The following is a 24,535-nucleotide window of genomic DNA, read 5'->3' as shown; positions in this document are numbered from 1 at the left end:
TGGACGACGAGGTAATTTACCCATTGGAACGCATTAACCATCTTTCAATGCATTCCAATGTGGAAACTGTTTTCACATGACGACGATTTTGCTGTACAGTGATTTTAATGGAACGGATTATCATCGTCATGCGAGGCACCACTGTACTTGTAAAGCATACAGGTCAACAGAATACTGCTTCAAGGAGAAAAAATTTTTAACTGCATTTTATCTTACTTTTATTTATTCTAAAGACATATCTTATTTTTCCCATATTCTTAAAATACAGGTTGAGCTGTATATGAGAACAATGGGAGCAGCAGTGGCAGTCATTCCTCCTTATTTGTGGCTGTGACAGAGCAGACCATGAGAGATTTCTTAAAAAAAAAACACCTAGAGTAGCGTGTACATGGAGATAGAGAATTCACTAACATGTAAACTGCTATGCAAACCAAAAGAGCATCACTTTACACATGTTACTTCATACAACGGCAGAGGGTTGTTGTTGTTTTTACCACTTCTGGTTTTTTTAAACAAAGGTTTATCATGGCCTAAAACAACCTAATTTGCTCACCATATGCCATAAAAAACGAAAAAGGATTTTTCTGTGCATTGGGAGATATAGGGATAGATCTAGCCCGTTGAGGTCAGGATCACCTGGGTCTCTGGAAGTTGCTCACCCGTTTAAAACCTATACAAATGTGTTTTCCAACAGAACATCTGCTAAAATAAAATGCTATACATTAAGATATGTGTATAGCATTTTATACTTGCAGATGCTTTCAGGGCTCATCAGAAATTTTTCAGTTAAAACTCAACATAAAATGAAAGCTCTCTCACCTCAGAGATTTCTGACCTGGAGCATCCTCCACCACTTTAGTACACAATTTTCCAGAACTGGCACCACCTGTCTTCTTCTCCTCCACTAGGAGATCACGGAATGATTTTGGCAAAGTAGAATGCAACGGAGAGGCCCTTTAACAGAAGGAGCAGCAAAGTTTCGATCACACTTTTCTGGGTTGCTATAAGTCAGATGTGACTTGACAGCGCCTAACACACACATAGAACAGCTATGACAAACCTTCCCAATAAGCCTAACATTTCATTTGTTTCCTGTTAGATAACAGCTTTGCAGAACTTTTAACTGTATGAAAAATCCTACTTCACAAGAATTTTGTGAATTTTGTGAACTACAGTGGTGCCTCGCTTAACGAGCGCACCGTATAACGATGAAATCGCATAGCGATCCGTTTTTTCGGATCGCTAATGCGATCGCTCAACGTTTTTTTAATGGGGCAAAATTCGCTTAGCGAAGACCGGTAAGCGTTTCGCTTACCGATCTTCGCAAAACAAACCCCGACGATCAGCTGTTCGGCGGCCAAAATGGCCGCCGGAAGCCTGGAAATGGCCGAAAATGGCCGCGCGCAGCGTTTTCGCGCCCTCGTTAAGCGAGGCGAGGGCGCGAAAATGGCTGCCGGCCATCCTGAAGCATCGCTGAACGGTGAGTATTTGGCCCATTTGGAACGCATTAAACGATGTTTAATGCGTTCCAATGGAAATCCCTGCCCCGTTCAGCGATGCTTCAGGACAGCGAAGGTTAATCCAGAACAGATTAACCTCGCTATGCGAGGCACCACTGTATATGGTAGATAGTTTTATTGTGCAGTCACTGACCCGTTCATACAAAGATAAAATAGATAAAATATATAACATATTATAAAATCTTGCTACAGCGTACAGAGAGAGAGAGACCTGGACTTGAGGAATCAGTGGTATAATTTAATATAAGATGTATTAAATATATTAAAGATATATTTATATAAAATCATTGGATGTTCACAACTGTCACATATGCTGGTTATAAAGACAGAGATTAAAACCTTTTATTAAGAAAAAAAACTACCCTGAGGCATGCAAAGGAGCTACTATTGGCAATGACTTTCCGGCTCAGAAAACTCTTCCTTTTTGAGAGCCGTGCCAATGTTTGTTTGTTTGTTTATTTCGATGGCTGGAAGAGATAAACAGGGCTTATTTTACAAGTGCACCATTTGAGCAATTTTATGTACAAGCAGATTACAGCTTCCCTACTGTATCTATAGATTCTTGAATGCTACTGTAAACCCCTTTGCAACAGAGGCTGGTTTAACCATATGAAGGTGTCACAAAAGGCGGCAAGAGCTGCAGGAGAAAAGCCTCAGGCAATCCATCTTAGAGAAAAAACGTTTCCCCACTTCTCTTGTAAAGTGTTTCTTTTAAGCTGCAGAAAGTTCTTATTCTCCCTTTCAAGGAAAAATCTGCATTTTCAGATTTTTCTAGTAATTGTGATACCTTGGACAACAGGTGTACAACATTCAGCATTTTAGATGTCAAAACCCCCTTATCCATGTTAAATGTCTCGACATCAATACAAAGTATCAACATGGAACAACACAGGTCATACACTAAGGCTTAAAGGAGAGGAAGAGCTTAAGCACTACATGTGCATTAAATACCGTATTTTTCCGTGTATAAGACTATACTTTTGTCTAAAATCTTTCCACTAAAAATTGAGGGTCGTCTTATACACAGAAGTAAGCTGAGGAGAGAACAAAAACAAGTAGAGGAGAAAGCAGGGATCAAAGCCCCACTTAGATTTCTTAATTTTGGATTAGAAAATGGGGGTGTCTTATACATGGGGGCATTTTATAAATGGAAAAATACAGCACTATTCATGAAAATTGGAATCTCTTAACTAAAATTGGCACAGAGAAAAGTATCCTGTTTTCCCCAAAATAAGACCTAACCTGAAAATAAGCCCTAGTTAAGTGAAACCTTGCCCTCCACCATTGTGCAGCAACCAGATGATGACAGGACTGTATCTGAATCAATGTAGATTGGCATTGCATTGGCTGCCCATCTGATTCCGCATCAACTTCAAAGTGTTGATGCTTACCTATAAAGCCCTAAACGGTTTAGGGTCTCGATACTTGGCAAAACGCCTACTCCCACCAAGATCTACCGTGTCACTCGTGCGAGCCAGGAGGTGAGGCTGAGGAGCCTAACGCCAAGGGAGGCCCGGAAGGAAAAGACAAGAAATCGGGCCTTCTCGGCGGTGGCTCCTCGCCTCTGGAACAACTTGCCTCCTGAGATTCGCGGGGCTCCCTTGCTGGGTACCTTTAAGAAGCAATTAAAAACTTGGATGTTTTGGCAGGCCTTCCCATCACATAACTCATGACCTCTTTCTTTCCTCTCTTACTGTTCTATGTTTTGTGTTTTTGCATTGTAATGTAGTGTTTTTATGATTTAGAACTGTTTATTTACATTTTTTACTGTATTATTTTTAAGATTGTTAGCTGCCTAGAGTGGTCCTCGCTTGACCAGATAGGCGGGATATTAAATAAATAAATAAATAAATAAATAAATAAATAAATAAATAAATAAATAAATAAATAAATAAATAAATAAATAAAAGGAAAAAATCCCCTGAAAATAAGTCCTAATGCATGTTACGAGCAAAAATTAATATAAGACCCTATCTTGTTTTTGGGGATACATGGTAATAATTCATTCAATCCTGTCAAAAGGAGAGAGAAGTAGCAAAGGAAGGCAGCACCTCCCAGCAGATATAGTACTATATTCCTTGCTCCCCGAAACACTATGACATATTGAGTGCTCCGTGAAAATATATAAAAAACATAATGGGGGAGGGGTTGCTTTGCCTTCACTACCCATACATTTAATATTTCAGTACTGATTTTATTTTTCTTAATTCATCTTCAAAGACTACTACATAGTCTTAACTTCTCCCAAACCGTGAAATCTGGTTTCATTGGCATGAATAATGCAACTGCGGTTTAAGATATATAGAGTCTCTCTGTCAACCAAAAAAGAGTTCCAGAAGGTCCCACACCCTCTGGCATCTCATCTTGCCAGGAGAGCTGCTGAATTTCCATGCCAAGTATCTTGTTTCACTGCAAAACAAAAGTTCTGGAGACTGCCACAAACTGCCAGCGCAGACAGAAACCTGCATCTGATGCCAAACACAGGCATAAGAGTTTCTGTTTAAAAAGTAAGTTATACCCTAATGCTACACACTTAAGTTTCTTAGTGTTAACTAGTTAAGTCAACCATGCTTAATGAAAACTGTAACTGGAAAGTGCCACCAAGCCAGAAAAAGTAAAATGTTTGTTTCACATGGGGACTTAAAATACTAAAACAAATTCCATCATACATGAAGCCAGTTGCATGTGTTCTTAACAATTACAGATTTCACATGGAAATGCCTGCTTAAAACCTGCTATTTTCCATTTTTGCATTCAAAAGAAATTTGTGAAGGACGTTCCAGCTGTTCATACCCACATAAAAATTGTACAAACAAGTATTCAATTGTTAAAGCAACATAAGCCTATTCCAATATTCTGTAGTGTAGAGGATAAACTGGGTGAATGGGCATTAAAACGGCAGGTGCCATACAATGTGAGCAGGTATGAAGAGTTATATACTGGGGCAAAAACACTCTGACCATACATATGCTAATAGAGACTGATGGACCTGAAGACAATTGACGGATGGCAATTGTTCCAAGATGTGCTAGAGAAGGTGCCAGAAAATAGGCACTTATTTTCCTCTGTGAGCATATATATAAATGTGTGTTTGCAGATATATGGGGAGAATTTATTGGTTTTGTATTGATAAAAGTGATTCTATATAATTTTGGAAGGAGAAAGAAGAGGTGGAAAAATAGACAAAGGGAATCTGGAATCACTAAGATGAAACACTGAAAAGTTTGGGAAGCAAGGGAAGACATGATAGATAGGAATACAAGTAAAAATTAAGGGGACAGTTTCTTCCTCTCTCACAATATTATAATCCACAAGCAATCCCTAAATCTGAGAGGGGAATAGAAGCAGAAGGAGGTATTGCACTCATGTCCTGTCTCTGAGCTTTCTATAGGCATCTGGCTGGGTACTGCAGGAACAGAACCACTAAACGCAGCAGGATTCTTCTCATGCCTTTAAGCCAAACTGTGGGATTTCTACCAGGCTGAAATCTCTGCTGATCTATGAAACTCAGTAATGACCTGGTGAAAATCACCATCTCAGCCTCACTTACTTCGAAGACTAGGATAAGATATAATCATACTAGGAGGAGGGAGGCAATGAAAATAGGTCTCTGGTCTCTCCTCCAATCCACAGGTTGCTTTAGATTAGCCTTTTCCAACCTGATACCTGTTTTCAACTACAATTCCCACCAGTCACAGGCAGCATAAGCAGTGGTTAGGTGACGGAGTTTGTAATCCGGTGCATAGAAGTCATCACACTGGGCAAGGCTGCTTTAGATTAGGAAAAATAATACCATATACAAAGCTCCGGGTCCAATCCAGGTGTGTTTAGTCGTTTAGTCGTGTCCGACTCTTCGTGACCCCATGGACCAGAGCACGCCAGGCCCTTCTGTCTTCTACTGCCTCCCGGAGTTGTGTCAGGTTCATGTTGGTTGCTTCGCAGACACTGTCCAGCCATCTCATCCTCGGTCGTCCCCTTCTCCTCTTGCCATCACATCTTCCTAACATCAAGGTTTTTTCCAAGGACTCTTTTCTTCTCATGAGATGGCCAAAGTACTGGAGCCTCAGCTTCAAGATCTGTCCTTCCAGTGAGCACTCAGGGTTGATTTCCTTTAGAACTGATAGGTTTGTTCTCCTTGCAGTCCAGGGGATTCTCAAGAGTCTCCTCCAGCACCACAATTCAAAGGCATCAATTCTTCGGCGGTCTGCTTTCTTTATGGTCCAGCTCTCACTTCCATACATCACGACAGGAAAAACCATATCTTTGACTATTCGGACTTTTGTCGGCAAGGTGATGTCTCTGCTTTTCAAGATGCTGTCAAGATTTGTCATCGCTTTCCTCCCAAGAAGAAGGCGTCTTTTAATTTCAGGGCTGCTGTCTCCATCTGCAGTGATCATGGAGCCCAGGAAGATAAAATTTGACACTGCCTCCATATCTTCCCCTTCTATTTCCCAGGAGGTGATGGGACCAGTGGCCATGATCTTAGTTTTTTTGATGTTGAGTTTCAGACCATTTTTTGCACTCTCCTCTTTCACTCTCATTACAAGGTTCTTTAATTCCTCCTCACTTTCTGCCATCAGAGTGGTATCATCTGCATATCGGAGGTTGTTGATATTTCTTCCGGCAATCTTAATTCCGGCTTGGGTTTCTTCCAGTCCAGCCTTCCGGATGATGTATTCTGCATATAAGTTAAATAAGCTGGGGGACAATATACAGCCTTGCCGTACTCCTTTCCCAATTTTGAACCACTCAGTTGTTCCATGACCAGTTCTAACTGTTGCTTCCTGTCCCACATATAGGTTTCTCAGGAGACAGATAAAGTGGTCAGGCACTCCCATTTCTTTAAGAACTTGCCATAGTTTGCTGTGGTCCACACAGTCAAAGGCTTTTGCATAGTCAATGAAGCAGAAGTAGATATTTTTCTGGAACTCTCTGGCTTTCTCCATAATCCAGCGCAAGTTAGCAATTTGGTCTCGAGTTCCTCTGCCTCTTCGGAATCCAGCTTGTACTTCTGGGAGTTCTCGGTCCACATACTGCTGAAGCCTACCTTGCAGGATTTTGAGCATAACCTTGCTAGCGTGCGAAATGAGTGCAATTGTACGGTAGTTGGAGCATTCTTTGGCACTGCCTTTCTTTGGGATTGGGATGTAGACTGATCTTTTCCAATCCTCTGGCCACTGTTGAGTTTTCCAAACTTGCTGGCATATTGAATGCAGCACCTTAACAGCATCATCTTTCAAGATTTTAAATAGTTCAACTGGAATGCCATCACCTCCACTGGCCTTGTTGTTAGCCAGGCTTTCTAAGGCCCACTTGACTTCGCTCTCCAGGATGTCTGGCTCAAGGTCAGCAACTACATTGTCTGGGTTGTCCGGGATATCCAAATCTTTCTGATATAATTCCTCTGTGTATTCTTGCCACCTCTTCTTGACATCTTCTGCTTCTGTTAGGTCCCTCCCATTTTTGTCTTTTATCATGTTCATCTTTGCGCAAAATGTTCCTCTAATATGGCCAATTTTCCTGAACAGATCTCTGGTCTTTCCTTTTCTGTTATCTTCCTCTATTTCTTTGCATTGTTCATTTAAGAAGGCCCTCTTGTCTCTCCTTGCTATTCTCTGGAAGTCTGCATTCAATTTTCTGTAACTTTCCCTATCTTCCTTGCATTTTGCTTCCCTTCTCCTCTCTGCTATTTCTAAGGCCTCGTTGGACAGCCACTTTGCTTTCTTGCATTTCCTTTTCTTTGGGATGGTTTTCATTGCTGCCTCCTGGACAATGTTACGAGCCTCTATCCAAAGTTCTTCAGGCACTCTGTCCACCAAATCTAGTTCCTTAAATCTGTTCTTTACTTCCACTGTGTATTCATAAGGGATTTGGTTTAGATTATACCTGAGTGGCCCAGTGGTTTTTCCTACTCTCTTCAGTCTAAGCTTGAATTTTGCTATGAGAAGCTGATGATCAGAACCACAGTCAGCTCCAGGTCTTGTTTTTGCTGACTGTATAGAGCTTCTCCATCTTTGGCTGCAGAGAATATAATCAATCTGATTTCGATATTGCCCATCTGGTGATTTCCATGTGTAGAGTCGCCTCTTGTGTTGTTGGAAAAGAGTGTTTGTGATGACCAGCTTATTCTCTTGACAAAACTCTATTAGCCTTTGTCCTGCTTCGTTCTGAACTCCAAGGCCAAACTTCCCTGTTGTTCCTTTTATCTCTTGGCTCCCTACTTTAGCATTCCAGTCCCCTAGAATGAGAAGAACATCTTTCTTTGGTGTCAGTTCTAGAAGGTGTTGTAAATCTTCATAGAATTGTTCAATTTCAGTCTCCTCAGCAATGCTGGTTGGTGCATAAACTTGGATTATTGTGATGTTGAATGGTCTGCCTTGGATTCGTATTGACATCATTCTATCATTTTTGAGATTGTATCCCATTACAGCTTTTCCCACTCTTTTGTTGACTATGAGGGCTACTCCATTCCTTCTACGGGATTCTTGCCCACAGTAGTAGATATGATAATCATCTGAGCTGAATTCGCCCATTCCTGTCCATTTTAGTTCACTGATGCCCAGGATGTCGATGTTTATTCTTGCCATCTCCTGTTTGACCACCTCCAGCTTCCCAAGGTTCATAGATCTTACATTCCAGGTTCCTATGCAGTATTTTTCTTTACAGCATTGGACTTTCCTTTCACTTCCAGGCATGTCCACAGCTGAGCGTCCTTTCGGCTTTGGCCCAACCACTTCATTAGCTCTGGAGCTACTTGTACTTGTCCTCCGCTCTTCCTCAGTAGCATGTTGGACGCCTTCCGACCTGAGGGGCCCATCTTCCAGCGTCATATCTTTTAGCCTTTTGTTTCTGATCATGGGGCGTTCTTGGCAAAGATACTGGAGTGGCTTGCCATTTCCTACTCCAGGTGGATTGCGTTTAGTCGGAACTCTCCACTATGTCCTGTCCGTCTTGGGTGTCCCTGCACGGCATAGCCCATAGCTTCTCTGAGTTACTCAAGCCCCTTCGCCACGACAAGGCAGCAATCCATGAAGGAGCAATCCAGGGCATCACTACTAAAAAGGATCTCCAGAAGTAGGTGTGGAAAGGACCCTTGAACAGCCAGAGTGAGCAAGAGTATTTTAAACGGACCACTGGTCTAGCTCAATATAAGGCAGGTTGCCACAGATTACTAGGTGTTCAATGAGACTGTAAGATTTAAGTCATAAATGTGCTAAGTTGCTAGACTGAAAAAAGGGGAGGTCATTTTTAAAACCTGAAATGAGTCACAGGATGCATTAACACAAGAACAAAGCCTACCATCCATTCAGCATAGCGACAACAAAACATACCACACATTCCCTGCTTTGGGAGTTTTAGGGGATGCAGGTGGCACAACAGCATCTGGCACAATCTCTGGGTTGCTCTCCTTCGCAGCCAGCGCTATCAGTTTCCTTTGCTTCTGGGAAAGCTTGCTCGCATGAGGACTTGGCCTACTACAAAAGGAAAAAAGAAAAAAGAAAGCTATATTTCGTAGGTCAAAGTTCTATGGATTCTGATGGCAAAATGGGACTCCAGAAGAACTGAAGTGTCCGTGGCTGAAATCTGGGGATAGTATTCAACTGTGCAATTTTCTTTGCACAGAAAAATACGGTAAATTTTTTTTAATCACTTGGGTTTTTTTGGCTCCAGTGTACATGACACACTTGAACAAAAAAATGCCCTATAAACTTTTCGGCTGACATTAATGCAGCAAAGCAGAAGTGACGCTGCCTCTGGTTATCACTAAACTGGCCCAGTTGCAAGATAGCAAAATTTCTTTTGTGGGTTCTGGAGTCTGCTGGGGCCAGGAGATGCTCTGAAAAACTTTAAAGTGTACCTTTAAGATTTCTGGAGCATCTCCTGGCCCCAGCACTTTCTGCCTCTGGATGCTGTGGTAGGAAGACTATGTTCTACACAAACAATTTTTTTTATATGAGATTTTTTTTTATGTTAATGGGGCCAGAAAATAACATATCTACAACTGAGATAATGCCAGTTGTTTTTTCTTCATCTTACTGCATGATAGGTACAGCTATTATTTACATTAACACAATTCCATCTTATAATTTATTTTAAAATCCTTGGGTTTTTTTTTTACCAACCTTGAATTGATCTTCGGCACACTTCCACATTTTTGCATGTTTTCTTCAATTTCCATAATAGTTCTTAAATCCATGGCTGGAGGACTGGCAGGACTGAATGGAAAAAAAAGTCCTTATATCTCAAGGAACCCATTTTTACTTATATTCCAGTTGCCAAACACCACTGAAACCTCCTAAGTCTTGTATATCTTTTGTAACTGGATGTATAATTTATGTCTACTTCCTCAATTATGGCAAACCACCAATAGAATGTTTTCAAACAAACATTTATATCCTCTCTTTTTTTTTCAGGAAACATACACACCAAGGGTACTTATATGTCTAAGGACAATGCTAAAAAATACTTTAAACCCAGCATTTTACTTGATGTGAAGTTTTTTTAAAAAACTACTGTGCATCAAAGCCTTAAAGATAGCAGGTTTAAGCTGAAACCAATTACAGATGTAACAGCTTCCATTAAAAAAGAGAATTAGCACTCTTAGTATAGTCAGAATCATTAGAGTGATGTTCACAGGAATCATAAAATCACCTAATCATCTGGTTCTTCAGAAAGTATGTTAACAACTAAAAATATATATACATCGGCTGAAAGTATAAAGTGGTGGTGATTTTCCGTAATTAAAGACTTCCTTCTGCAGTCCTGGGGTCCTCATGGGTTCCCAACAATGAAAGGCATTACATGTGAGCCACAGAAGTAGGAATTGTTGGGTTCCCAAAGAATTGTCCAGCTAGTGATGGCACTGGCCTTATGTAGTGTAACTTACATGAACAGGATTTCAGCCAGTGCCTTTCAGTTTGGAGAGAAGTCCACAATCCAAAAGCTTGTCACACTGGAGGCATACCACATGAACAGCTGAGAGACACAAGAAATGTGGAAAGAAGCACAAAAATATACCTGAAAGAGCTGACAACCCAGTTGGAAGAGCTTGCAGAGGTGTTTTTGTTATTAGGAATGCACCGTGGGAGAGATATTTTTTGCACTGATGGTCCATCACATATTCTGCCCTCTTTATTGGTATGTAGAGTGACAGTACTGGAAATGCATGTCTTCTCTTTCACCTGAAATAAAATCAGATTAAAATTACAAGAGTAGAACTGCATTTATAGGCACATTCAAGGAGAACAATAACAATCAAATAGTGATTGGCCAAAATCTTATCGCTATTTTATGTTGGTATAATATAAATAGTGTAGCTTTTGGCAGTGAGTTACTGAAAGTTAGAGACAGCACAGACATAATTTGTTGCATGACAACTCGCATATTTTGCCACACAAACCATAGTATACAGTGGTGCCCTGACTTACAAACGTCCCTACTTACGACCATTTCAAGTTATGACCAGCTCCAGCTGCAAAATTTTGCTTCTACTTGCAACTGGAGCTTTGAGTTATGAACAGAAAAAGGCAGGGGAAAAAGGCGGGAAATTCAAATTGCTAACTGTAGGTGGCGATGAGGCTGCTTCTTTGTAGCTGTTTCACCCCAGCAGTTAGAGAGTGTGCAATTGGAGGAGCTTGCCTGGTAAGGTAAGGTGCTGTTTTCTGCTTTTTAAAAACTGTTCTGGGTGTTTTTGTAACGTGAATTTGGGCTGGGGGGTTATGTTTCTGTGCTGTGATATGTCTTGGGGGTTTCTTTGTTTTTTTGTCCCCCCTCCCCCATTTCTGATGGGTCTTGGAGGTTTGTTTGTTGGTGCTTTGCTTTTTCCCCATTTCCAATCTGTCTTGCATGCTTCGCGTGCTTTTTGCATTGCTCTTTCCCATTTCCGATCTGTCTTGCATGGTTCACTTGCTTTTTGCATTGCTCTTTTCCCATTTCTGCTCTGTCTTGCATGCTTTGCTTGCTTTTTGCATTGCTTTTTCCACATTTCCATCTGTCTTGCATGCTCTGCTTGCTTCTCTCCCCCCCCCTTCAGCTGGAAGGAATTAATCACATTTCCGATGGGTCTTGCAGTGATTTTTTTTGGTGATTTTTTTCTTTGGCCAGAACGGATTAATTGTATTTCAATGGGAAATGGTGTTTTGACTTACGACCATTTCGACTTATGCCCATCTTCCGGAACGGATTAAGTTTGTACATCGAGGCACCACTGTATACAACAACTTTCTGACTTACAACACTTTAGCTCCAAATGTTATAACATCAGAGTTACGCTCATGAGTACAACTGAGGATTTTGGTCACTGAATCAGATCTAGTAGAACTGCTATAGGCATATCTAAGCATTTGGATACATCCAGATGGAATCCTTACCTCCTTCCAGTAGCTATTCCTTATAGCACAGAACCTTGCTTTAAAGACCCTCTGGTTTTAGAAATGGAGACAGCACTTGGAGGTTAAACTGATTAAACCCCAAATGATTTGCACAGTGCTCTGGACTGTGTCATGAGTTTAAGGGCTCCTTACTTAAGCACAAGGAGAATACATATGTGCACAGTTTTCTGCTTGCAAGTTTAAAAAAATAACAGTAGCATTTATCAGTGCTATATTCTTTCAAGTAACACACCTGTAACTCCTTCAGGCATTCTTAGGTGTTCTAGTGCACTGGTTCTTAACCTTGGGTTACTCAGGAGTTTTGGACTGCAACTCCCAGAAGCCTTCACCACCAACTGTGCTGGCTGGGGTTTCTGGGAGTTGCAGTTCAAAAACATCCGAGTAACAAAGGTTAAGAACCACTGTTCTAGTGTAACAAGTAACACAAGCAACAGCTCCTATTTCAACTTCCAAAACCTCATGTCTTCTACAACTCACCAGCCTTGACCATGAACTGCAGGCCAGCTTGTCTAAATGGCACAACTTTGGAAAAGGCTATCATGACTCATTTACATTTATACTACCCTAAGTAGAGAATACATTTTCATGTAGCATAATGCTTTGACAGTACGAATGCTGCAGACCATAGCAGAGAGGCAACATCTGTGGAAGTCACAGATCAACTCTATAGATTAAATACATGTTATTCCACCACCTCAACTAGCACCTTACAGAAGAGACAGAGCATTTTTATAAGTCCATCAGAAAGAAATCAGTGTGGTCCATCTACCTTTAAATACATCACAAGTAATTAGCAAGTCAAGTTCAAAAGATGAATCAACAGGCTCTAACCTCAAACCTATCTGCTTGGAATCCTGCTGTGAAATCTGGAGACTGCAGATCTCTGGGACTGTTCACTCCTACATAGCTACCTTCAGAATCAGACATCAGCATTTCAGGGAGGGATTCAACGGAACTAGATTTGTCCAGTTTCAGTATTCCTGCATGCATCAGAGAAACAAAGTGTGGTTAAAAAAACAAAAGCTTCCTGCAAAAATCAAGGGGTTGCTGACCTATTGCCCACCCGTTTGATTTCAATAATACAGTCCTCATCTGATCCTTGCCCCCAGAAGCCCACTCAGTAATCTATTTAAGGAGTGCTTCCTTCATTACCATCTGGTTTCCCTAACACTCAGAATGTTTCTTCTAGCTGCAACTGAGCTATGGATCCTACTGAGTTGTAAACTAAGGAGTACAGCAATCAGATTAACTGGAAGGAATGGATATTAAAAGTTCTTCACCTAATCCCAGTTTGTTTCCAAGTATAACTTAAGGTACTGGTTTGAACCCATAAATCTATACAATGACTTGAAAGTAAAGTACAGTGGGCCCTCGAGTTACGAACGGCCCTAGTTACGAACATTTTGGGTTACGAACCCGATCTCATAGCAAGTAGTACACTCTACTTGCGAACGCAGATCGGGTTACGAACCCAAAAGGTAGGGAGAAAGGGCAGGAAATTCGAATTTCCTGCCCTTCCTCCCTGCCTTTGGAGCTTTCAAAAGGCTTCCTCTGACATTGGAGGAAGCCTTCTGAAACCTCTGAAGCCAAAAAGGCAGGGAGAAAGTGCAGGATGTTCGAACTTCCCGAGCTTTCTCCCTACCTTTTTGGCTTCGGAAGCAAGCCGGCCGGCCAGGGAGAAATCACCTCCCTCCTTTCACCCGATGCTGAGTCCTCTTCGCTCTGAGCTGAGCTCAGCTGGCGCGAAGGGGACTCACCGTTGGGTGGAAGGAGGGAGCCGATTCCTCCTTTCACCCGATGCTGAGTTCTCTTCGCGTTGGGCTGAGCTCAGCCGGCGCGAAGGGGACTCACCATCGGGTGGAAGGAGGGAGCTGATTTCTCCCCAGCAGCCTGGCTTGCTTCCGAAGCCAAAAAGGCAGGGAGAAAGCGCGGGAAGTTCAAACTTCCCGCGCTTTCTCCCTGCCTTTTTGGTTTCAAAGAGCTCCAAAGCCGTCCATCGCGGCGGCGGGGACTCCCAGGGAGGTCTCCCAGGGCTTGCACGCCACCATAGGAGACCTCCCTGGGGGTCCTCGCCGCCGTGATCGGTGCCTTCAGAGGTTTCAAAGGGCTTTCCCCGACATCGGAGGCACGTGGCCGCTGCGCAGAACCAGCAGAGGGCAGGGCGGCTAGAGCAGGCCGGGCGCCTGGCCGCTCGCCCCTGCCGCGCGGAACCAGCGGAGGGCCAGGAGGCTAGAGCAGGCCGGGCGCCTGGCCGCTCGCCCCTGCCGCGCGGAACCAGCGGAGGGCCAGGAGGCTAGAGCAGGCCGGGCGCCTGGCCGCTCGCCCCTGCCGCGCGGAACCAGCGGAGGGCTGGGTGGCTAGAACAGCCTGGGTGCCTGACTGCTGGCCCCCGCCACACAGAACCAGCAGAGCGCCGGGAGGCTTCGGACTGGTAAGTCCTTTTTTTTTTTTTTTTACTTTTCTGTGTGGGTTTTGGAGGGTGGGTTTGGACTGGGGGGTTATGTTTCTGTGGTTTGTGTGTGTGTGTGTGTGTGTTTTGGTTTTTGTTTTGCAGTCCCAACATGGACTTGCTCTTTATTTTTATTTTTTTGTTTTTTTGAAATGCTGGAACGGATTAATTCCGTTCCCATGCATTTCAATGGGAAATGGTAGGTCGACTTACGAACTTTCCGAGGTACGAACGTCCTCCCAGAACGGATTAAGTCTGTAAGTCGAAGGCCCACTGTATCTTGAAGGAGCTTCTGCTTCCAAATAAATTTGCCCACTCCTTAAGAATCTTTACCATGTTCCCTCCTCTAAGAACCTCACTTTTTCATATGGTAGAGATCAGAAATTGAGACTTCATCATGATGATAACCCCACTGTTAGGAACACTTAGCACACTATGTACAGCATTAAGCAAAATGTTGCATATTACCTAGTCTGCTGTCAAATTGAGAAAAAGGGAACAAACCAGTAGTAGCATCAGCTGATCAACCCACCCCAACTATTTAGCAAACCAATACAATAAATGTACTACAGTTTATACAGAATAAAACAGCAACTGATACTTGTGGCTCTGATACCTATGATAGATCCCATCACATTAGGCAGCCTCTATGGTAATATCCAATCTAACTCAAACCACGTTCACACAATGCAATTATACTGTAGCCATGCCTTCTATAGTTCATTTTGGCACCACAGAACAAACGGTGATTTAGAGTCAAGCACAATAATTCATTTAATGATTTCTGTATGTATGGATTATCTGTAAATCACCTTAGAAGTAATCAACAAATCAAGACTATGGGCTACTAACCTGTAGAAGGTGGACTCTGAATAATATCCGACAGATTATATCCTCCTGAGCTGTCTGATCGTCTTCGGGGCTTCTTTTTAGCCTTTGCTTTAGCTTTTTTCAGAAGAGCTTCCCTTGTTTTTAAAAAATATACACACATATTATTGAAGTTTGGTTCATTTTTTAATTGTAATTCAAAATGTAAACTATACTCGATGTGAACTTTTCTTTTTATGCAATGGCAGGGCAAGATTCCTTCAGAGCTCTACATTTCATCTTACATTTTAACACTGCCCCTCTGGAGGTTGTTCGATTCCCACTTTTGCAATCCCTCGTCACCGACCAGAATAAGTGGGGTTGACAGAGTCCAACAACATCTAGATGGCCAAAGGTTGCCCACTCCTATTTAATGGACATGCTCTATTCATCTTCTGTTATTGAGTTCTGAACTCAGGAGGGGCTTCGTAATGTCCATCAAAAGGACAACACAAAACTTTCATAACAGAATTCATTAAATACAGTGGTGCCTCGCTTGACGTTCATCCGTTCCAGTGAAATCACTGTTAAACGAAATCGTCGTCAAGCAAAATTTAAAAACCCATTGAAACGCACAGAAAACCCTTCAATGCATTCCAATGGGCTAAATACCTCATCATAAAGCAAAGATCCTCCATAGGGCGGCCATTTTCCGGTGCCTGTATAGCGAGAAATCCGTCCTAAAGCACAGCTGGGGGGGCATTTTGCACAGTGGGCAGCCATTTCAGAGCCGCTGATCAGCTGTTTGAAAATTGTCATCTAGCGAAAAATCGGTTCCCGAAGCAGGGAATTGATCGTGAAGTGAATTTTTCCTATTAGAACATCGTTTTGCGATTGTAAAAGCGATCGCAAAAACCTCGTCAAGCAGTTTTGTCGTTTAACGAGGTAATTGTTAAGCGAGGCATCACTGTATGGAATTTCCCCTAATTTTCTGAATCAAAAGAGGACTTTAGTTGTAACTAAGCGCTGGATTATTGTGCACGAAAAGAACTTTTTATCCCCCTTTCATTTGTTTGCTGCACAGAAATCTCATTACTCCTTTCTAGCTTCAGGTTGCTACTTAGAATCTTTGAAAGCCTAAACAACAGTGCACCCAGCCAAGAGACCTCGAGATAACCTGCATCACAAGAAAAAGTGTTCTTACTGAGAAGAGTGCTCTGCACTTAGTTCTTCTTTCAGGAAGACAAACTCCTCTCCCTCCTCAGGCTCCAAATAACTAATATCAGGGCCTCCTTGGTATGGAGTAATTACTCTTCGGACCATAGCAGGAATCTGTAACATCATAAATTCCTTTAACGTTGTACACTAGGAAAGAGCAGCAGGTGCTGAATTCAAATGTTTAAGACTTCTACCACTGTCAGTTCAGAAAGCCCCTAAAATTCGTAGGGCATGGAAGGGGGTGGCAAAGAAGTTCTGTATCTAGAACTGATCTAAGGACATATTTTTGCACGCATATGTGCTTAACAAAGATATCTGACGGATCAACTTAGTCATCTTTTGTTACTTACATCATTGCAATTATATAATTATGATTATGTTTGGGATTGCGACATTCTAATGCCATATCCAAAGAGAGGGGCTATTGTCTGAAGACAAGGGCAAAGATGATCAGACTCTGAGGCAAATCTACCCTTCTAGGCACCTGAATCCAACTTGGTGGGCTTCCCACAAATGGCTGTGCTTCCTTCGCATTGGTACCACAGTTCAGTGCCTTCTCAGTGTTGTACAGCTTTCTCCCATATTCTAAAAGGTTAAAATGCTTCTACTTTGGATTATTTACTAGCAGTAAGTGCTTCAAGGTTTAATATGCTGGGTTTTTTTTGGGGGGGGGGTCCCACTGTTTCAGCTGCAGTCTTTTCCACCATTAGAATGAGGCCCCAGAGAATTCTGAAATGGAATTCAACCCTCAGGCTGAGATTCTCCACGGCTGATACAAAATCACCAAATTAAAAAAAAAACAGTTTCATCATTGACTAGATTATTTTCAAAAAGAGCACACCTCATCTAAAGGTGTAACCTTTCCAGAGTCTGAAGAACTGTTTTTGTAAGGCATAAAAGGTTGGTTTTAAAACTACATACTCTGTAAAGGTTCACCAGGCATCTGCAACTGTACTAGAACTATTCTGCAAGACATTTTCTGCAATACCAGTTAAATTATGAGACAGATACTAGTTTTGCTTGATTGGGGGGGGGGGCAACCCAGCAGTTTCTATGAAAATCTAAAGATGACAAATCAAAGGATAGCTATTGAATGAAACAGGCTGAATCCAAATAGGTATGCAAAAAAATTATTATTACATTCAAGTGGTTTTTAAATATTGCCTTTTAAAAACTAATTAGTGGTAGAACTTACCATTTTCCTGTAAGAAACAGAAAGCTCCTTGAGGACATCATCACGTAAAACATCCAGAACCCTAAGACAAATAAACATTAAAAGACAATTCAACTGCAGCCCAGTGACAAAGGCACACAGGTCTACGTCTATTAACTCTGGTTCCATTCGGTTGTTCATATTTTCAATAGTCTCAGTAGTACAATTCCATATCAGTTTATGGATTTTGTCTATATTTCTGCATAGAATTCTGTGCAGATTTTTGTACATTTTCATAAAGTTTTATTTGCACATTTTCTATATACATGTGCTTTCCCAAGCTATTTTTCTGAGTGTTATTTTTACTACTGCACATACACTGTGTGCATGTTTTTTGTTATGATTATTGCTACAATTTTTCCCTGCAGGTCCTCAAATGTGCACATTCTGAATGAAGACCTGTAGTGCTCAATTTGGGAATACATGAATGTTAGTGCTTAACTTGTTTCCAGTATACACATTGATTGTGACATCCTATTTTGGTACTATAACACTGCTCATATTGGCCTAATCTCTCATCCATTCCTTGTCAGTGGTAGCAATTCTATCCAGCTGTGCCCAAGAGCAGAGAGGGGGGGAATTCAATGAAATTGAACACTGTATGACATTTTAACATTCAAAACAAATGGGATGTCTTTATGATGAACTGACAGAATATGATTCTAAAGGGAAGGCTACAAACAACATTACTGCACACCTTAGATCTATAAATGTACTAGCAAGAAACATGAAACATATATTGGTTTAGCACCAATTCCAAAAAGCTTGCATGATTATCTTCTTCATGTGTGATATGGATCCATGTGTATGGAAACAGTAGGACTACAACAGCTCTCCAATTCATGTTGCCCCGAATCAGAGAGTAACTAGGCAATAAGCTATGAGTGGTGATACAGGTAGGTTTTGCAAATGTATTCTTTATAGGAGGATCTGAAGAACAATAAACAGATAGCTTGACAGAACAGATTCTTTAGGTACAAGGCTAAACTGCATTGTAGTCTTCGTGGAGTAAGCCTCCATGAACTTAAGTGCTTTTAATTTCAACCAGTCTACCACAGGGCAAACTAACACTGGATTCAGCTTACAGGAAGCAGTCTTTTCAAGGAACATAGGCAAAAAGGCACAAGCAGCCATAGGAAACATCTTTTAAAAGCATGAGAAGGAGATGTGGGATGTAAAAATGAGAGAGGGTAGGACAGCAGAACGAAATCTGGAGTGTAGAGAACATGCAACTTGAGGATAATGTGAGGAAACACTAGGAGGCAGTTTCGCTTCTTTGGAGCTCATGATATGAGGCATCCAATCATCTTCTTATGTGACTGGCTCCCTTTTCAGCCAGCTGCAGCTCCTTCCTGACTGGCAGGGGCATGGAGGCAGAGCTGGTGGCTCTGGAGAAGGCTGATGATGACTGAACAGCTCAGCAGCGTTCTGGCTGCTGCTGGAGCCGCCACCATACCCTGGTCTGCCACAGCACCTGTCCAGGTAGCTATGAGGGCACTACTTTAAGAACTAAAGCTTAGCAATGTCTATACTGTGAGGAGGGCAGACATGGTTGCCTTTATAGACTCTCCAAAGTCACTGCCCCCATTTTAAAAATGTAGTTAGGAATCTGATACAAGCACTTTCTAAAAAAGAGAAACTTGGGGAAAATCAGCACACAGGTAGTTTCATGTGGAAGTATCCATATGGCACTTTTCGAATTGCTTATGAAGCTTCCCATGTGGGAGTCCGCTGTGAGGACTGCTCTTATGGAGGACATGTAATATTTCAGCGCATTAGTAAATACTATTTCTAGGACCTCTGTGGATTATGAACAAAGAAAATCAATACACAGCATTATGGCCTGCTGTTACCTTGTTTCGAGTATAGCAGCCATGTTTAGTACTATGAACTGCAAGCAAGACTGTTTCAACTGTTCTGCGTTATACATGGCTGCAAACTCCAGAAGCTCAGCAGCGTTCTTTAGCGTAACTGAAATCAGACAAAAAGGCATGTAACTTATCCAGAAAACATGGGCAATTAACAGGAAAGGAAAATGACCATTTTAAAAATCCATTTCACTAACTACTATCATTATACAAAGAAATTTCTGCTTCCAAACTCCAGCGCGTGACACAACATTCCGGGGCATTTTCTAGGGGCCATGTACTGACACAATGTCGGGCACTGTCAAGACCTTTTGATCTGCACAAACTCCCCCCAACTATTCTTCTGTACAATTAAAAGTTGCACAATGCAAAATAAGATGGACAATAAAGGACAATTACTTTTAGTCTGTCTAGTAAATCATCATCTTCTCTGGCCTAAATCCATTGGGGTGTTCCCCCTACCCCCCAGTTTTCAGCTACCTGAAAACTGACTTGGAAGATTTCCCAGCCACCTGGAAAAGATTCTGGAGATGCAAGGGGGACGGATAAACTGCCCCATTCTTCTTGTGCTGGCCTCTGCTGTTCTGACAGCAGCACTTCAGTGATGGATCCTGCAACAACTGGGGAAGCCCTGCCAGAACTCCCAGAGCACATTCTGAAACCCACTGGTTCAATTTATTTCCTTTCAAAAATAGGCACAGTGCCATAAAAGCCAGGCTTCTACTGGCCATTTACGACCAGGCTCAGGAGTACAACCACCACCTCATTAATTAGTGACAATATGCTGGTGCAACTCATTTTATTTCATATATGCAAGTGTAAATTGCCAATAGGATTTTGGCTAATGTGTAACAAATGACATGGGTGGCATGTCTTTACATTCATGTGAATGGTTACCTGATATAACTCAATCAGGTAGCATTATAATAACATTCTAAAGCAGTATATAACTCACGTTTTTCTGTAATGGCGACTTCGCAGATTTCTTTCAGTCGCAACATAAGGAGCTGGTCAGCTACCACGAGAACATTGCAGATAAACTCCACATTTTGTGACTCTGAAAATTATAGGAAATTTTATCTTTTATCCAGTTTGTTTTATTTACCCTTCATCTGCTAGATGAAGCAATATCACAGTCAAACATACACAATACATTTCAATCTGCTCAAAGCTAAATGGTATGAACCTAGTGTGGAATGTTCCAATTACTCTCTAAAGTACCATCCTTAAGTTTGTCTTTCCTGCTCCTCAGCTGTTTATAAAATTACTCAAATGATTTAAATAACTTCAACAGTTAGGCTAAATGACATATACCGTATTTTTCCGTGTATAAGACGCCCCCTTTTCTAACCCAAAATTAGGAAATCTAAGTGGGGTTTAGCAAGTGGAAGGGAAAGCAGAGATCAAAGCCCTGCAGGATCATTTTGATCCCTGCTTTCCCCTCCATTTCTTTTGATCTCTCCTCGGCTTACTTCCGTGTATAAGACGACCCTCAATTTTTAGTCTAAAGATTTTAGACAAAAGTATAGTCTTATACACGGAAAAATACGGTATATCTCTCTCTTAAATTTACTCTGTATTTTTAGCAACCCTACTCCCATTGGCAGGGGAATTATATGCCATTGTCTCAGGTATGTGTTTTAATGCATTAAGGCGGTCCTTTACTAGATATGTTGCTTGTTTTCCTCCATCCTACCTTGTCTCAAGTCCCCTTCAACAAAGCTTTTCTCAAAACACACCTGACTTTCAAGAACACTATTTACTCCTATGCTAAGCTTGCCAAAGATGTTAATGACCTCACCTTTTATTGTAATTGCCTCATCTGTATAAATATAATCCAGGATGACCTGCAGGATATCAGAGGGGAATGGCATTTCTAGAGCTGCACAACGTGATGCCTAAATGGAAGCAAGATTTTAAAAAAATAAACAAATAAAACCAGGAGAATGTCCCTGTGAACTTTCAGAAAATTCTTCCTCTTCCAAGCATATGGCACTACCACTATCAGACAATAAACAACCCTAAAGTAATAATCGCCCATAAATAGCTAATTTTTCCAAGTAATTCAATTAATCCATATGCTGGATTAATTGTTTTGGTGTCCTTCTAGAAAGTCAAGAGATTGAGAAGTTCCATAGTTCTGGACAGAAAATGCTTTACTAAAAGGTCACTTCTGATGCAGTGTTTTCCAAACTTCTGATACCCCAAAGTTTTGCCTTTTGTTTGGAAGGTGAAGCAACAGGAAGCCCAGAAAGGCAGTGAATCAGTCACACTCAATGAAGCTACTTGACAGAATTATCCACTTCTAGGTGGGGCTGTCTAAGAAGGCAGGCCTGGGAGGTCATTCAAACAAAGACTCTTCAACTAGTATGTAAGAAGACAGCAGTATGCCCCTGCCCTCACCCTCAAAAGGACTGCTCTCCCTCATTCAGAAGAATCAGAGTAGCATGATCTCTAGCAAAACATACTGTGCCGTTTCATTGACAAGCTACTGAAAAAGTTGATTGAAGAAAAGACAAACCCCTAATATGTACACTTCACAGGAACTATTTTACTAGTTTTACTATTTATTTTTAACTAACAATATAGTTACTGAAGTTGTTGCTACCTGCCTTGCCTAAGTATTTGTTTAGATACTTTGAAAGCATAACACATAAGTATCTGCACCAAGGAATGTTGTGATGATATGAAAGCACTGTGTGCAGGTACTTGTAATACCGGTTGCCCACAATGCAATATATCAATTGTACTGTCCCTACTCAGTACTATCACAGCTATACTTCAGTAATAAAATACGGTTGTTTTGCATATTGCTGAGATTCAAAAAGCAACTTTAGATGCACTCAAGTCCTCGAACAGAATTTTTGTTTTTGAATCTTTGAATAGGAGACCCTGTGCCTTATCATAAAGGGTCTTCCATAAAAATGGGTGGCCAACATATTACCAAGGGACTGTGTAGACTGTAGAAGGACTGTTATTTAAAACAGACAAGCCCAAAGTCCCATCAGGAAAGCTGAACTTGTCATTGGTTGCTTGGATCTTACAATTAAAGACACTGTGATACTTCACAAAGCAGTCAGGGAATTAACACTGTTTAAAAAATATATCATTAAAAATAAGTTAGAATAAATGATTGCTAAATTACCTCTGAGGCATTTATGCCTATTTCTAAGAAAGGCAAAAACATTCCAGATTACAATTCAGTCTGTAGTCATGCCAGTATTATGAAGACTATTATCTCTGAGTTATTTACAAAGGCTCACTCCAAGAACTTGGACCATTTTCCTGCTTGAAAACCTAAAGCTGTCTTCCACCAAATCAAATCATTTTTCCATAGAGCCAAAGGCATTGTGTTCCAGAGGGCACTTCCTGTCCTCTACACATTGCCCTACACTTCTCCTCTTTCCTGTTATATTCCAAAATTGCAAGCCATGCTCCCTAGCAGTTTGGGCAACTCAAACTGCCCTTTAAATATAACCTCCAGCTGACTTTAGGCTTCTTTAAAAGGCCATGTGATTTCTTAAAAAGCCCTCTTAGTGCTGTGAACTGCAATTCCTAGAACTTTTTCTGTTGCTGTTCAAAGGGCAGGTATACAAACCTGTGTCCCCTGAACGGGTGCATGCAGGCCACAGGCCATACTTCACCCATCCTTGGTCTACTCTGACTAGCAATCCCACTCCAAGATCTCCTCTAACTTTGAATGAGTAAGGCTAGGCCAACCTAAAGATGCCAAGGGTTCATGCAATTTGGCTACTTAGCTACAACCTCTGCGTAGCCATTAAAAAATACTTCCTATCAAAATCCTATCATCAGCTCAGAACAGGTAACGTTCTATAGCACACTAAAACAGAACTACTGCAGAGGTTCCTTATGTCCAACAACATAAGCTAGTGTGCAGAAATCAAACTTTGATTTTCTGATGGACGGCTTTTATTGTCTTAAAACAGCTTTCTGTTTTGTGAGCCATTGCCAAATAATGTTTTGTGAGTAGTTTCCTTCCCCAGACAATTCTCGAGTAAGTATTTCTGCACAAATGACCAAAGGGCCATATGTCCACAAGTGGCATTGGCAAGCTTACCTCAATCCAGGAACTGCTCAGCATGCTGTGAAAGTAGTCTGAAAAGGAGAGAAACTTCATTTTGACATGCATTAAACCAAGATGTAGCTATGAATTTAAAAAGCCAAAAAATCTTACAGTACACCCACCAAGTCTTGCACACAGTACACACTTGTGGCAAGGGAGCTCCTTTCCATCTAGAGACTTCATGGTCACATCACAGAGGTACGAACTAAAAAAGGGGGGAAAAACACACCTAGTTTGAAAAGACTGCCGGATAAGCACAAACTGGTTAATCAGATTCAGAGATTTGTTTCTCATTCCATCTAACATGAAAGCTTAACCATATGCATGTTACCTCAAAGAAAATTAGAAATATCCTTCTGCAAACCAGAACACAGTTCATTACCATTATTTTAAAATAATCCAAACTGGAGCTGAAATAAAAAAAGTTTACTGACAGGGTACAATTCGGGGGGGGGGGGAGTTATATCTACCTGTGACTATTCTGCACTTGAATATTAAGGGCAAATGGACACCACAAACATGGGAGCTAGAATAAAGCGGCTACCCAAACAATTAACAATGTGATCAAGAAAAACACGAAGACAGACAACAGGGAGTGAAAGGGCAACAGTCGTATTGTAAAGCAGAGCAGGATAACAGGCAACAGACCGCAGAATAGAAATTTGCTGGTTTCTGGACCTAATTTCCTGCTCAGAACTGTCAATCAGGGTTTTTTTAAATCAGAAAGTGGATAATTTTCAAAAATATGCTTTTGGATTAGATATGGTGTGTTTATGGGGGTGGAGAGAGACAGACATAAAAACTGAAAACACAATTTTGAACACAACTCACTAGATACAGAAAGGTTCAGAAAGATGCCACGTATCAATAAGTTCTCTCTGACAAAAGAGAAACAAGAAGAGGCAAGTGGTCCTGATGCTGCTGCTTTTGTACTAGCTCACCAGTTACTAAGTAACTAACCTTCTGTTCATTGGACCTTGCAATT

At 41.4% G+C, this 24,535-nt stretch overlaps 1 protein-coding gene and 1 long non-coding RNA gene across 4 annotated transcripts in view; one reads left to right on the top strand and one right to left on the bottom strand.

The window, feature by feature from the left end:
* The window catches only part of IBTK (inhibitor of Bruton tyrosine kinase), a 57,698-nt gene that overhangs the window by 2,882 nt on the left and 30,281 nt on the right, over window positions 1–24,535 (bottom strand). For all 3 annotated transcript variants that reach the window (XR_012086974.2, XM_020796731.3, XM_020796817.3), the window contains exons 14-26: window positions 23,673–23,755; window positions 23,545–23,582; window positions 21,268–21,364; window positions 20,422–20,523; window positions 19,452–19,569; window positions 17,581–17,641; window positions 16,372–16,499; window positions 15,213–15,325; window positions 12,743–12,891; window positions 10,539–10,702; window positions 9,644–9,736; window positions 8,852–8,995; window positions 820–954 (exon numbers count right to left, since the gene is read on the bottom strand). Coding sequence is in view for 2 of the 3 variants with exons in the window: in XM_020796731.3 (XP_020652390.3) it covers window positions 820–954; window positions 8,852–8,995; window positions 9,644–9,736; window positions 10,539–10,702; window positions 12,743–12,891; window positions 15,213–15,325; window positions 16,372–16,499; window positions 17,581–17,641; window positions 19,452–19,569; window positions 20,422–20,523; window positions 21,268–21,364; window positions 23,545–23,582; window positions 23,673–23,755 (1,425 nt within the window). In the remaining variant the exon portion in view is untranslated. The remainder of the gene's footprint in view (window positions 1–819; window positions 955–8,851; window positions 8,996–9,643; window positions 9,737–10,538; window positions 10,703–12,742; window positions 12,892–15,212; window positions 15,326–16,371; window positions 16,500–17,580; window positions 17,642–19,451; window positions 19,570–20,421; window positions 20,524–21,267; window positions 21,365–23,544; window positions 23,583–23,672; window positions 23,756–24,535) is intronic.
* On the top strand, window positions 3,431–11,046 carry LOC144584444 (uncharacterized). The gene is made up of 2 exons (XR_013538681.1): window positions 3,431–5,341; window positions 8,566–11,046. It is a non-coding gene; the product is annotated as an uncharacterized LOC144584444 (long non-coding RNA).

This window comes from Pogona vitticeps, chromosome 1 (genome assembly GCF_051106095.1).
Source record: "Pogona vitticeps strain Pit_001003342236 chromosome 1, PviZW2.1, whole genome shotgun sequence".
Lineage (NCBI taxonomy): Eukaryota > Metazoa > Chordata > Lepidosauria > Squamata > Agamidae > Pogona > Pogona vitticeps.
This window is presented reverse-complemented; position numbering and strand designations above follow the sequence as displayed.